The 14,861-nt window shown below is 30.8% G+C and overlaps 1 protein-coding gene across 18 annotated transcripts in view; it reads right to left on the bottom strand.

Moving 5' to 3' along the window:
• bru3 (bruno 3) overlaps window positions 1-14,861 on the bottom strand; it is a 286,566-nt gene that overhangs the window by 23,733 nt on the left and 247,972 nt on the right. For all 18 annotated transcript variants that reach the window (XM_070641954.1, XM_070641960.1, XM_070641959.1 and 15 more), the window contains one exon: window positions 10,877-10,956. In XM_070641954.1, coding sequence (XP_070498055.1) covers window positions 10,877-10,956 — 80 coding nt within the window. The remainder of the gene's footprint in view (window positions 1-10,876; window positions 10,957-14,861) is intronic.

The raw sequence follows: 14,861 nt of genomic DNA, 5'->3' as shown, positions 1-14,861 counted from the left end.
CTGGATCTTGGTTTTTAGGTTTGGAAGTGACCTGGATCTTACTGGATCTTGTGTTTTAGTTCTGGAAGTGACCTGGATCTTACCGGATATTGTGTTTTAGTTCTGGAAGTGACCTAGATCCTACCAGATCTTGTTTTGTGGGCCAGGAAGTAAACTGGATCCTACTGGATCTCATTTCGTGCGAAAGGAAGTGACCAGAATCCTACTGGATCTTGTTTTTGAGGTCTGGAAGTGACTTATTAATCAATTACTGATCGCTGGGACAAAAATGCGCTTAAGTCCCTCGATCAATAACACGAGGACTTTTGTAATTTTTTTTTTTTTGTTGCGTGCGGGTGAGTCTCCTGTGACAATTTTGTTTTTTCGGGGGGCTTTTAAAGTTTAATCAATTGAGAGGATGTGGATGAAAAGTCGAGTAGGAGGTAAGAGTAATTTAGGGACTATATGAGCGAGCTCAGTGATGAATCAAGGAACGAACCTCTTTGCTGTGATGTATGAAAGGACGCAAAGAGTGTCAAGAACCTCTTCATAGCGTAACTGAACCAATTTCTCATACCAAACATCTCAACACTTTAAAAACCCTCAGCTGTACTTTACTCGGGCAGTAGAGTTCCACTCATGTTTTCTAATCACATAAATGCTATAAATTTCACTGTTCATTCACTGCACTTAATCTCTTAAAGAATAAAGTTTTTGATGACTTCTTATTTTCTTATTTTTCGGTTATTAAAAACTTCTTTGCAAATTCTCTCTTTCTCACTCTCGCACACATTGTGTTAAGTAAAGCCAATGCCATTTTCAACAGTTAAAACGATTCTTCATGACGGTCTAAAAAGCAATAAAATGAAATTTATTTAGATGCCCCCCTCACACCCCGAAAATGAAAATGTGGAAGACTTGTGCTGATTTGGCATTCAATGCGACACATTTATATCATCACGATTTGGTCATAATGTGATCTTATGACATCATTTTACTTTGATTTTCCTTTGATGCCTTTTTAAACAGCCTTTATGGCCATGATGACTCTTTTCATTTTCTATTTGACTGATGACCCACGAATGTCCTCGAGAATACTGATAAGTTATGAACAGTTTTTTGTTGTGTCTTATGTTTTGACTTTAAGTGACCAAATGTTCATCGAGGATAATGTATTTTGTAATAAAATTATATTCAATATGAGAATAAGAGAGATTTAAGTGTTTGGATTTTGTCATATGATATTTATTTTTATTTCATGAGTTTTTGGATTTTATGAGGGATGTGGGGGATTGGAAAGAGTTTTATGGTTACTTATAGATTTATTTGATGCATTTTCAATTTAAGATTTTTATTTGTGCAGTTCTTAGATTGAATAACTTTGAAATTTTAAAGACAAATCCCACATTTCGCCAACTATAAGCGCATCCAACCCTCACACAATCTAAATCTATCTCATCATCTGCTATTCATCACAAACAATAAATTTGAAAATAACTCAATAAATTAATTTTATCTCGGAAAATTTCATTCATATTTATTTCAATTAGGAAAATGTATTTTTAGATTCGACATAAAAAAAACTGACTGAAATAACATAAAAATAAATAAATGAATAAATCATGAGGAAGCAAAAAACGAACGAAGAACAACAAATAAGCAGAAGAAAAGTTTTTTTTTTTTCTCAATGAATTTTACTATACATTTTCCAAATAGACATTCAATGCATTAATGATGAGGAAAAGTTGGATGGTTGATGTGTGTATTAAAGTACCTTTAAGGTTAGAAAGATTTTAGCTGATTATTGTGCATTTAATAACAATAAAATTCCAAGAATCTTTAAATCCTGAAAATATCCCATAACATTTAACAACAAAACAATTTCCATCACTTCCTTTTCTCATTTATATCCCCTAAAAGTGAAATTGAAGGTACTCAGCCATAAGTTAATATGACCATCACAAAGAACGTCCTTAAATGCCGTTGACTCATATTTATTTTTTTATATCACATCCTCCCATGTCTTTCATTCTTTATTCACACAGCAATGTGTGTTTTTATTATAAAAGTAAACTTTATGTGTACACATTTTTCATTTAAGCATTGTATTTATGATGAATTAAGTTGTCTCCACATTCCCGCCCTCCTCTTACACTCGTCCTATTCTTATTCATTCATCCACACAGTTCTTTTTTATATTATACAGTTTATACTGTATGCAGCATGTAGTTTAAGTGAATGAAAAGAGATGAAAATATAAAAAAAAAATAATAAAAAATATGAGTAGTAGGAGGCAGTTTTTTTATGTATTTGCCATGCCATGTTCTTTGAATGTAATTTTACAGCAACTACGTGACATGAATGCAATCATGGATATGAAATCTATAAAAGGCAGCGCATATTTACGCTCAATTTCTGCACATAATCTGTGATGATATTTTTTTCTGCTCCTTGCTCTCTTTCTATATGTGAATGTGTCTATAATGTATGTTGAATGAATAAATGTTTCTCTGATTTATGCTCGATTAAGTTTCTCAACGAGAAAAAAAAGGAAAATTAAAATACGAAGAAAAAATGTCGTAAAATATTTTTTTTTGTCGATGAAAATTGAATTAGCAGAAAAGTCAAAGCTTTTTGAACTTTTTCCAGAAACATTGAGCCAACGAGATTTTTTTTTTCTGTAGAATATTAAGAGTCTGCGATGCTTCGAGCATATTTTTTTTTGCTCCAATGAGGGTGGCTTAATGCAAATTTGAAAAGAATTTTATCGACATGCTAAATGTTGGATGCTCATCCTCTATATACATTCTCTCATATTGCTGCCTAATATACGATCATTTTTATCACACAATAAGCAAGAATTATTGTCACATTTGATATTTCACCTCGTATTCAGTTCGATTCTCTCTTATTTTATTGGCATCATATATTTATTGCAATATGAACAGGGAAAAAAATGTGCATAATCCATGTACATTTTCGAGAATTTTTTTAAGCTGCTCTGTTTCTCTGTATTCTGGTAGTGAAGAAGAAAAGAAGGAATTTTATGGCATCACATGCTAAAAAGTGCCAATATGGAAGATAATAAAATAAGAATTGATGCTGCAATTTAATGCCATTTTCATATACATTCGAGTTCGTTTTTTGCTGCGTCTTGGAGTTCATATGGAAGTACATATAGAGAAATGGAGTTTAAGGGTATTAACCTGATTTAAGAACATGCAAAAAATTCAAAATTTTTCAACATTTTTGATCAATTTTTGAGAAACTCAACTTCCAAAAGCTTTAAACCCCTGATTTCTATTCTATACATTTTGAATTTCTTATAGAAGATGTAACATAACCCATTTAAGTATACTATAAATTTTGCTACGGCTGCTGCTGCTTCTCTCAGTTTCACGGTACATTAAAGGAATCAAAGTGGAATGAAAAACTGCATTTAGGACTTGCTGCTTTATTTTTTTCTCCATTTTTCGCTTGACAAAAAATTGGAATCAAGAAGAAAAGTCGTAAATTATATTGCCATACTCATACTCAAATGTCACTACTTGCATATATGTTTTGCGCTATCAGCACAACCACCAACTACGATGAATTTCATCTTGCTACCAAAAAGTTTTTCTTGCGGAGGAGAAATTTTCCCTGTTATGAAATTATGAAAGCGATTTATTTTATTGCTCAATGCTTTTAACGTCGCACATTCAACAGCACACTGGAAAAAAAGAGTCCTTACGACAACTACGAGCAATTGAATGTGAGGAGGTTCCAAAAAAATTACAGAAGTCCTCGTGTTATTGATCGAGGGACTTAAGCGCATTTTTGTCCCAGCGATCAGTAATTGGTTAATAAGTCACTTTTAGACCTAACAAAAAATCCAGGTAACTTAAAGACCTAAAAAAACAAGATCAAGTAAGATCCAGGTCACTTCGAGACCTAAAAAACAAGATCCAGTAAGAACCAGGTCACTTCCAGACCTAAAAAAACAAGATCAAGTAAGATCCAGGTCACTTCCAGACCTAAAAAACAAGATCCAGTAAGATCCAGGTCACTTCCAGACCTAAAAACAAGATCCAGTAAGATGCAGGTCATTTCCAGACCTAAAAAACAAGATCCAGTAAGATCCAGGACACTTATAGACCCAAAAACAAGCTCCAGTAAGGTCTAAGTCACTTGTGTCCGCTTTGCAAAAATAAGATCGATAAGATTCGTTAAAGAAAGAATTCAAGCAATTAATTTTCAAATATTAAGAATATTTTGAAAAAACGTTTTTCTGAAATTCAAATTTTTTAACGGATTTGAAAATTTCAAAGCTTTCTCGCAAAAGTTTGTTTACATTTTGTACTGAAATATAAAATTCATTAATTATCGTATTTAGAGATTGTTTTAAGATTTTTAAAATACTTTGCGGCCAATAAAACAATGGAACTGATCTTTTAAAACCATTCCGAGCTCTCTACGATGTCTAGTTAAAAAGTTTTTCTTCGCCCGAACAGCCGAACAAAGTGTCTTATTAAGCTACCTTTTTGAAAACAAGTTTCAAAAATGCGCTAAAAATGATTTTTATGACTTCAAAGCATTGTTCATGAAATGAACGCACTTTAAATCCTTGTCATCAACATTATATAATAATTTAAAAGACAGCAAATGGGTCGAAAATGAAAAGGCAAAAAAAAGAGAGTCGTAAAATTTTGGAATTTCATGTGCGAGACATGAGGAGACATTAAATTACGAATCACTTTAATGCGCTTCAATTAAAATTGATTTTCAGGCGGTCGTAAAATATTTTTTTGTGATTCCCTTTTTCAGTCTGGGTTTCTTATGATGTCATGAACATACTAAGGAGAAACAATTTTGCTAAGTATTTTTGAAGCAACAAATTCATCACCATTACTGTTATCTTTCATAAAGCACGCAAAGTATATCGTAGGCGATATTAAATGAAGGTCTTAAATCAATCAAAAAATCATTTATGCTTAATCTTTATTGTTTCTTTATCCATTAACTCCGCTTATTGTAGTATGATGTTATCCATAATAGCACAAGACGGTTAATCGATATAAATCCGACACCAGGTCGGCCTTACTCTTGTATGGTACTGGATTTAATCTAAATCTGGCGCTAAGTCAGAGTCAAGCCGGCCTGCAGCTGAATTTTTGTTCAATTAGCCAATTTGTGCCTATCGGCTATGCTTGGTATTTAGCAACTAATTCAGGGTGTCTGAATGAATTTCGCTAGTTCATAAATCAGAACTTTATCTTTAAAAATTGAAAAATCAATTTCAAATCCAAATTTTCCCCCTCAAAAGAAATTTAAAGATCACGTACAAAACTTCTCTATCTCTTCATATCTACATCATTTCCTCGTTTAAGCACAACATAATATACATACATTACCATTAAACTTTCAATATGTGAAATTCCTCTTTTTACTTATGATTGTGATACGTATGTATCCGATGTATACAATAGTACGTAAGAAAGAAAAAAGAGATAAGTAAGTAAGTGAGCACTTGTAGTCTCTAAATGAAGTATGCTCTTTCTCACATCACGTACCTTTTGTTTCTACATCATATAAATGATTATAATCTCATCCTTTTTACATTTATGAATGCTCACTTGAGTTGGTCTTAATTTAGTGTTTTTTATCGTATTTAATTTTTTTCATGCTAAAGAACAGGTAAGAGGTCTATAGAAACAGGTTTAATTTTCGAATAAAGCTACAATGCAGTACAAGAATCAAAAGCTTTATGTATTCACAAACTACATCCAGACATTGTAAAAGAAATCCTGAAAGGCACACAGCCGACGTTCTCATCATTCCCATTCATTATTATTGCACATTCGGTATGTCATAATTGTAAATTATTAAACAAGAAGGAATTTATAAATGTGAGGTAAGGCACACATAAAAGGAAAGAAGAATTAGAGAAAAAAGGTAAATAATAATGATGAGAATGAGAGCATCAATGGAATCAGAAGCAGGAAGGAAATTTAGAGGTGTTGTTTAGAATAATGATGCTTTGTAGACTTGAAAATTGCCTTGTTGCTTATTGTTGTGATACGAATGAAAACATTAGTAAGGGAAGAGTATGGTCGGAAGATCTGAATGTATATGCCTCTATTGTGGAGCTTATGTTGAATGCAATAATATTAAATATTTTAGCAGTAATCATTTGTATTTTTGTCTTTCGTCCTTATTTCTTCTGAGAGGAAATTCAAATGAATGGCTCGTGGGAAATTAGAAAATCGTTATTTTTCATTTCTAATGGATATAATTTAATATTTATGTAATCTCATACGCATTAGACTTGTTTTATTCTTCTTTTGCCATAAAAATTGCATTTTGAGCAAAAATTTAGCTACTTGCTTTATTTATGTACAGTCTATAGCTTAACAACATATTCTCAATTGTCCCACAGGGAAATATTTTCTGAGATTTAAAGTTAATGAGGCTTTTACCGCAAATATAATGCCTTACATATACAAATATGTACGCACGTAAATTTATCATTTTGAATATTCAAGGCTCCCCTCTCGGATGTGTGTGTTGGATGATGAGCGCTTTGGGGATGTTTTAGCATTCGACATCTCGTATTTCTTGTAAAATTTACATACAGAACATGAGCGTAGATGAGAAAAATATATTGCTAATTATCAATCTGAATAAATTACCATTTTTAACTTGTTCCTTAGGAATTTTTTTTCAGCTCCTATTCTGTGAGTCTATACCCTTTGGCATTCATGCATATTTCATGTTCATAATATTAATAAACCTCCGGAACAGTCAATTTTAAAGTTGAATTTTTGAGTTTTTTATTTCTTGTTTTTCTTTGTATGAGAACAAGTCAGGGTTATAAAATCAAATTGCATATCCACTTCCTTAACAGAAAATACTCAAATACTTTTGTTGTAATTGAGAAGATGTAAATTAAATTATTGGCAAAAAAATTTAAATTTTACTTCAAGCTTGAATGATTTGAATAAATTATATTTTGAAAATTTACAATTTGAATATTTTTGAATTTAAAAAATTGCTGAGTTGTTAAGGGAAAGTAACTCAAGTGGATGTAATTACATGTTAATATTTAAATTTTGAACTTTTTTTAAATGAAGTCTTAAAGAGGTAATTTGCATCATTTTTAAAAATCTCAAATAATCAGCAGATGTTGGGTTGAGGTTGAGCCGGAGTTGGCATGCTGGTAGAGGCTTCCTCAGATTGCCACATACCTGAACTGATAGATGACTCGACCCGGTATATGCCAACTCTAGGTTAATATTCCATTTAACCTTCAAAACCTTTAAATTTAACCTTTAAACTTCTCACTACATCACTTCAATACAAACATAGACAATCCGAGTAGATGTAAATGGATGCATAACCTTAACAAAACTTCATGGAATCAGACAAGCTTATGTCTATCTATTATATACTCATGCACTCATATGCATCTGAGCTCTCCATACAAACTCATAAAAATCCATCTCATCCATATCACAAAATGTCTATTTTCATTCCATAAGAATTTTTTTTTCCATTTTCATAAATTTTAATTCAATTTTTAATCCAAAATTTATTTCAACATGATATTCATATCCATATTTCTGCAGTAAAAAAAAAGTTTGAATAAATGTTCAGCTTATGAGCATGTAACTTATGTACACCATTAAAATGTCACGAAGGAAAGAGTAATAGATAGAAAAATTACTGCTACAATGATTTTCAATTTTTCCTCTCTCTTCTATTGTGTTGCATATACATCCGAGCAGCTTTTTTTTGTTGTACAATGCCATAGATTTTCAGATAAGATTCATATTATGTATGTATGAACAATATGCCAGAAGGGAAGCAAAAAAAAAAATCTCATCAGAAATCATCGATAAATGTTGTTGGAATTTTTGCGGAGTGAGAGTGAATGACAAAGCAAGTGAAACTTTTTTTTGTTGTGTGCTTCTAACACATACGAACGTTCGGATTTCATATCATCCTTCAGACAGGCACTCACATAGCCTGAAAAATATGTATCATCATTTATCATCGAATGATATTTTATGAGTGGATGTTTTGCATGAAATTTAATTCTCATTCTTCCTTTTTTTGTTGTTGCTGCTGTTGCTGATGTTCAGTGCAGAAAAAACATAAAATCTGTTAAATCAGAATGAGAGTTGAGATAACATGATAGATTTCTGACATTCGAGTCTCACTCATTTTCCATCCCCTAATTTATCAACACAACCTTTTATTCACTAGAAAATATTTTCTGTTTCGAGAATTTTAATAATAAACAACATTTTTGGATTAATGACACAATGTGATGCTCATTCCTAAATATCTTTATGAGATTCTGAATTTGATGGTTGTGACTGAGCACAATGAAAGCGTGAGATAGATTTTTCCAATCATCAAATGACATTTGTAGTGGAAATAATAGAAGAAGTTGCAGTTTTTTCCTCTAAAAATTATTCTATCGGCTAAAGTCATTTCGGAAATAAATGGATGGCAATTTTTAATATTCAAATTACTAATCCCTATCTCTTTTTATACAGTATACACTTTCATTGTTGTACAGTTTTCATTCACATTTATATCCACTCGCTGCTGGTAAATTTTCATATTTTTACTCTACTCAAACTCCTTCTTCTTTCATTCAACAATTGCTACCGCTTCTGCTCTAAAAATTATTTAACATCAATTTTACTTTGTCATTTTAACTATAACAGCCAGTCATCTAGTCACTGAGGGAGAACAGAGAATGTTGAAATAAAAAAAAGTTTTTTTCATTCATATTTCTATTCAGATTAATACGGTTAGTGTCTATAGCTACAGTACCAAAAGCACCGAGGGTGATGTAAATTGTGGATTTAAAAATATTTTTTAATGATGCATTGCTATAGTAGCAATGACATGGCAATTGTATGAACGTCTGGCTGGTCTGTCAACAGTCTTTTCTAGTGACTGTTTTTACGCTATTTTGAGCATCTTATGAATGACTGATTGAGAGTTTAATGGTAGTTTATTCACAGTGCATGCAAAAATTGATTTTTTTGAAGCATAAAAATCATGAAGCATTGTTGAAATATGCGCTGTAATTTATTAAAAACCCCATTGACCTCTTTACCAATTCCATTGATTACTTTATTAAAACCAGCAAGTTCCATATTCTTTTTTTCTATAAAGCAATTTTTTTGTTTGACGAGCGAGCAATTCTAATTTGTTCGACGTTTGCGATGTTTGTAAGTTATTGATTTTTTCTTTCCTATTTTTTATGTAACGTTACTGCAACAACAGTTATATTTAATTTCTCGTTATACACGTTAAAATGTACAACACTCGCCTCATTTTTTTTTTTCGCAAACAGTTCAGGGAGAGGCAGTAGATTGGAAAATATTTGAAGCAATAATTTTCCATTGATTGCACATTTTCATTCGAAGTTGACATACATATTGGAAGTGGCACTGGTTGCATGTAGAAAAAATTATAGCGGAAAATGTTATGATGAATTGAATGAAATGTGGTGTGAGTGAATTTATGGAGAAATTTTATTTTTATGAATGTTTTTTAAAGGTTGGAATTTTAATGAATTTTTGAGATTCGGGAAATTTATTTTGAATTTAAAGTTTCAAGCAATTATTCAAGAAACTAAGCAAAATTGGAATTATAAATAGGCATTCAAGTGATAACTCCAATTTCCTTAATGAAACCCTCATTTATTATCTCTTTTAATTGAACCTATTCATGAATTCTTGTCTCATCCTTCAAAGAATATCTAAAACTTTCAAAATTTACATTTCATCTTCTTCTACATCAATTCATATATCCATGACGATTTTTCATTACAGAAGTAAAATATCAATGAATAATAATGCAACACAAATGATATCAAAAACTTCATAACAAAAGAGGGGTAAAATGATAAATGATGGAAAATTGAAATTAAAGCACCTGAGTATGCGTTCTTTATTGAAGCTAATCATTTTACCATAATCTGAATTGTAGGGTAGACATTAATAAATTTCCATGTTAAATAGATAGAGGAAATGGCACATAAGATAACATATTTCTTTCTATTCTTCGTCGTACATTATTTTAATTTCAATAGAATGGGGGACGAATTCCATTCTTTAAACTTTAATCTCATATAAATGTCGTCATTAAATGAGAAAGTACAAAGAGATATTTATTTAAATAATAAATCAAGAATATCATTGGAGTCATCCCCATCTAGAAATATATTTTTTTATTTAAAAAAAAAGGACAAAATTGTTTCTCATTCCTCATGAGTTAATGGCACCGAGATGACCATAAAAAACGTTAAGAGGCAAAATTAATGAATTTTATCACAGCCATTAAGTGAAAAACCCCTTTTTTATGCCTGTATATATTTATATGTCTATAACAATTTCATGACAAACAATCTCATTATTTTTGTCGAGAATTGCCTTGAAGGAAGTTTATGAAAATTGAGAGTTTCAAGGCAAGGAAAGTTAATGAAAGGAATACAAAATGAAGAAATTTGTAGCATCTGATGTGAAAAGTTAGATGATTCAATGAGATTTATGTGAACTTAAAATTGCTTTTTGGAACAAAAAAAAGGAAAGGTCTTTAAGATTCATTGACGAAGAATTTTGTCGATAGGTAAAATTAGCAAAAGGATTTTCACTAAATAAATATTGATGATGTTTGGGTAGAGTCTATTAAAATTTTACCTTTAAGTTTTTCTGGGGTCGAATGTCAAATTGGAAAAGTTTTCGATTTAAATTTCAATAAAATTGTTTTAAAAAATGATTTTTAAATGTTTTGCTTGTTCCCTTCATAAATAAAGCCACAACCACTTAAAATCACATTAAACCTCATTGAATCATAATGTAATTAAGTTACATGACAAAAATTTTGTACTCACCGGCATAGTTTGACTACCGTGTAAACTTGTAATAGCTGCTTGAGCTTCTGGGTGTGAGCTAAATTTCACAAATGCACAACCTGTAAATACATCAAAGGAGAGAAAAATAAAATTATTAAAATTCAATTACGGGTATATAAAAAATATATCCACTTAATAATTCATAATATATCATGCACACACATTAAAAGCGTGTTCGATATTAAATCCATGTTTATTTATTCATTTATGAAATAAGTAAAAATTCATTTTGTGAAATATTTAAAAAATTGAGGATTTATTCAACCCCTCAAAATGAACATCATCATCATCATCATCATCGTCGTCATCCATACATATAATGTCTACATACATAAAACAATTTCCTCAATAGAAAATTTTTTTCCTCCTTCCTCAAAATGGTTATCAACAAGTAGCTTTTTTTTTTTGCTATTTTCCTTTTCTCTTTTCGACTCTCTATAGCTTTGTGCAACAGTGCCTTTTTTTTCTCATTGCTATAAAGTGCTTTCTGGCATTTGCTTGCGAAGTGAATAAGTAGGAAGACGGAAGAAGAAGCAGAAGTAGTGAAAATAAAGAAGTGTATATATTTTTTTAAGGAAATAAAATTGCCCAACAACAATCGTTCATGAATGGAAGCAACAATATGAAATGAGTAAAGAGCAAGCTAGGGGGATGTGTGCTTGGATGAAAAGGAATTAAAATTGATTAATTATTGGGGTTTGAAGGGATTTAGTTGGTGTCATTGCAATTTTGAGGTCCTTTCGAAGTTATAGACCATTCTTCCAGGTATATCCTATCCATTGTCTCTACTATGGCAAAGATGTACCTGATAAGACAGCTACTATGACTAAGACACCTCTAAAAGGGCTTGTATGTTCATTAGCGATAATGACGCTTTGAGAATTTAAGGAACTTAATCAACTAATTGACATAATTGAAACATTAAACTCCATCCTCAAGCTCAAACTTTTCAAACTCCATACAACAAGCCAACCCCCTTAAAAGCAAGCTGAAAACATTTTAGTATAATTTTCAACACTAGTTGCTTAAATAAATGGAAAATATCTCATCGTTTTTTGTGTGTGCTGTTCTGCATGATATTTCAAAAAAATATAAAATAAAAGGCAGAACATTTTATCGGAGTTGTTGTGTGTGAGAGAGAGAGAGAGGAGGAGTAAGTAAGAGCTTTATGGGGAAGTTGAAAATTCATTTTTTGTGTTTTTTTGCATGTGCGGGCGTGTTGAAAGGAGCAGAAAAATAAAAATAATTTTCACTTCAATATTCGAGTCAAGAGAGAGGAAATAAGCAGACACATTGGAGTGTCGAGCATAAATTCTGGATTTATGCTTTCACCACGATAATTTTTTAACATTTTCTGCTGTTGCCTTCTTTGAACTTCCTTATCCCTTGGGGAAAATAAAAAAATAAAGCATTGACATTTTTTATGCTTTCAGCTCCTTACTTAATACTTATGTTGTTTTCTTCTTTTATTCTTCCTAAGAAGATTTTTGTTTATCAACTTTTTGTTTTCTTCATGGTATTCACTTCTATTTTCAGATTTCTTATGAATGAAAATATTATTCTTACCTTAGATTTACGACGAACTCAATAGAACGTATAGAAATATAAGTCACAAAAAAGAAAAGTAAATAAGCATGCAAGTCCAAAGGAAAAAGAATAAAAAAATTGTATAGAAAAACTAATGCTAATTCTTGGTTTTCAGAATAAGTTCTTTGTCTACAAAAAGTCAATGCTAAAAGTCATATCATTAAGCTGTTCTAAATCACTTTATTCATTTCATGCAAAAGGACATCGAAAGTCATTTGGGATTACAGCTGTAATCTTTGATTGGATTTTCTTTTAATTGGTTATTCTGAAGGATTTTAGGTAGTGGCATGGACATTTTGTGGTAAAATTATGAATTTCTGAATTCTTGAATTCATTAATATTACTCAAAATACTGAAATTTAAAGCACAAACAGCTTTAATTTCCATGAAAAGCTTCTGCATTACACTCAATGATGGTTCACTCAATAACCACTTCCATATCAGCGTCTAATGCAGTGAAAACATTTCCCGCAGAGACACATGAAAAATTCAAGACTTATAAGCTTCATTGCACACAAATATCCTTCCATTCAATGTTCTTATGTCACTTTTCATTTTCTTTATTCTTATCATTTGTCAACAATACTCAAATAAATGAAATGACAAAATTCATAGGCTTATGTCCTTGTCATGAATACTTCTTCGCATTATTTTTTCATCATTTTTATGTCAAAATCAAAAAAAAATTATTTTTATTTTGTTGTGAAAATGGAAATGGAATTTAGTTGCAATATTGAGGATTTGCTGATTTGTATTTTTGTTCATTCAGCAAATTTTATGAAGTATTTTTTGAATCAGAAAATAAGTTTAAAGACATGCATGTGATTTTTACAAAAGAACCTGATTCCGAAAAGCTTTCACGTTAAGTATAATAATTTACAGCACCCATACGTCAGAACTAAGTATAAATCATTACATTAACAACGTTCATTAGGATTCATAAAATGTCAAATGCTAAATACTTCTCCGTAACTTGTGTGGGTTTTCAAGAAAAAAACGTTTAATCAAAGAAGAACTAGAAATTAATTACAATGTAATGCTTATTGTGTCAAGAGACTAATTTGTGATGTTTAAATTTTAATGATCATGTAATTGTGAATGGAAATTGAATCAAACGAATAGTTTTTTAGGTGAAACAGAAATTGAATAGTTGATTTATGTTTATAAATTATGCAATAATGATTTTTTGATAAATTGATTGAAATAGAAGAGAATTAATGAAGGAATCTAGTTATAATGGATAAAAATGCGTTGCTGGACATTGAGTTGCCATCAGCTTGTTATAATCTAGTTTTGTTCACTCGGTAACTGATTTAATCTAAAGGTTTGGTGAAGGAGTCTTGAATATCACTGAATTGTATAGTCTTTGTCGAGAGAGACAGCATTAAACTCAGAATCGGGAATTGGCAAGCATTAGCCAGCAATGGAGCTAGCTTTAGGCGCTTGCTACGAGAGGCCATCGATCACAATTGATCTCTCTGGAATCTCGAAGTCCCACAAAACCTCAAAATTCTACAATTGATCAGAAATTCTGGAAAATTCTTAAAATATTGAAAAGTTAAAGAAAACTCATCCCCCCATGATAATTTCCATTTACTTAATAACATTTACTTTTGAGGAATCCCATCTACCCTTCCACAGATGAAAACAATGTAAATTAAAGTAGAAGAAAACACACAAAAATTTCTCAAAAGAAAAATCCAGAGAAAGACAAAAAAATAATGTTATTATGAACATAATAATGTCACGACAGACTTTTTTTTCCTTCTTGATTTGACTTTTATGATTCTTCTTACTTAAATATGTGATTTTATTTCATTATTTTTCCTTCTTGTTCATTGAAAGGAGAAAGAAAATACAGAGAAAATCAGCTTAAATCGGAGAGACAAATATCATGACAGAAGAAAATAAGAAGGAAAAATTTCACTTGCACAAGATTTTTGTCAGTAATTTTTCATTATTTATAACTTTCTGATATGTTTGCAATGTGAGCAGAAAGCAGAAATTTTTTTTTGCTTCTGCAATTTTTTTTTTGTTTATATTGTTTTCTTCGCATTCGGTAAGAAATAAATAAATTGTATGAAAATGAAAAAAATAAAGTTCTTTTCCACTGTGCACACAAAGCACTTTTAAGAAGCGACAAAACTCTCTGCCAAAACAACAAACCGAAAAGTAAATTATTTCTTTCCATTACCGAATGAAGAATTTTTACTTTTCAATTTTTATTATTTGAATTTATTGCTTTTCATGCTTTTGAGATTTTATTTCATTTCTTTTGTTGATGAAAATGTGTGGGAAGGGAAGCAAGTTGTTGAATTTGAGCTGTTTTTCTAGAGTTTCTTAAAATTGAAAAGTCTGCAGAGTTTTTGATGAAATT

Source organism: Chironomus tepperi, unplaced genomic scaffold (genome assembly GCF_022539635.2).
Source record: "Chironomus tepperi strain 1889 unplaced genomic scaffold, CSIRO-AGI_Ctep_v1 contig_261, whole genome shotgun sequence".
In the NCBI taxonomy this organism is placed as follows: domain Eukaryota; kingdom Metazoa; phylum Arthropoda; class Insecta; order Diptera; family Chironomidae; genus Chironomus; species Chironomus tepperi.
This window is presented reverse-complemented; position numbering and strand designations above follow the sequence as displayed.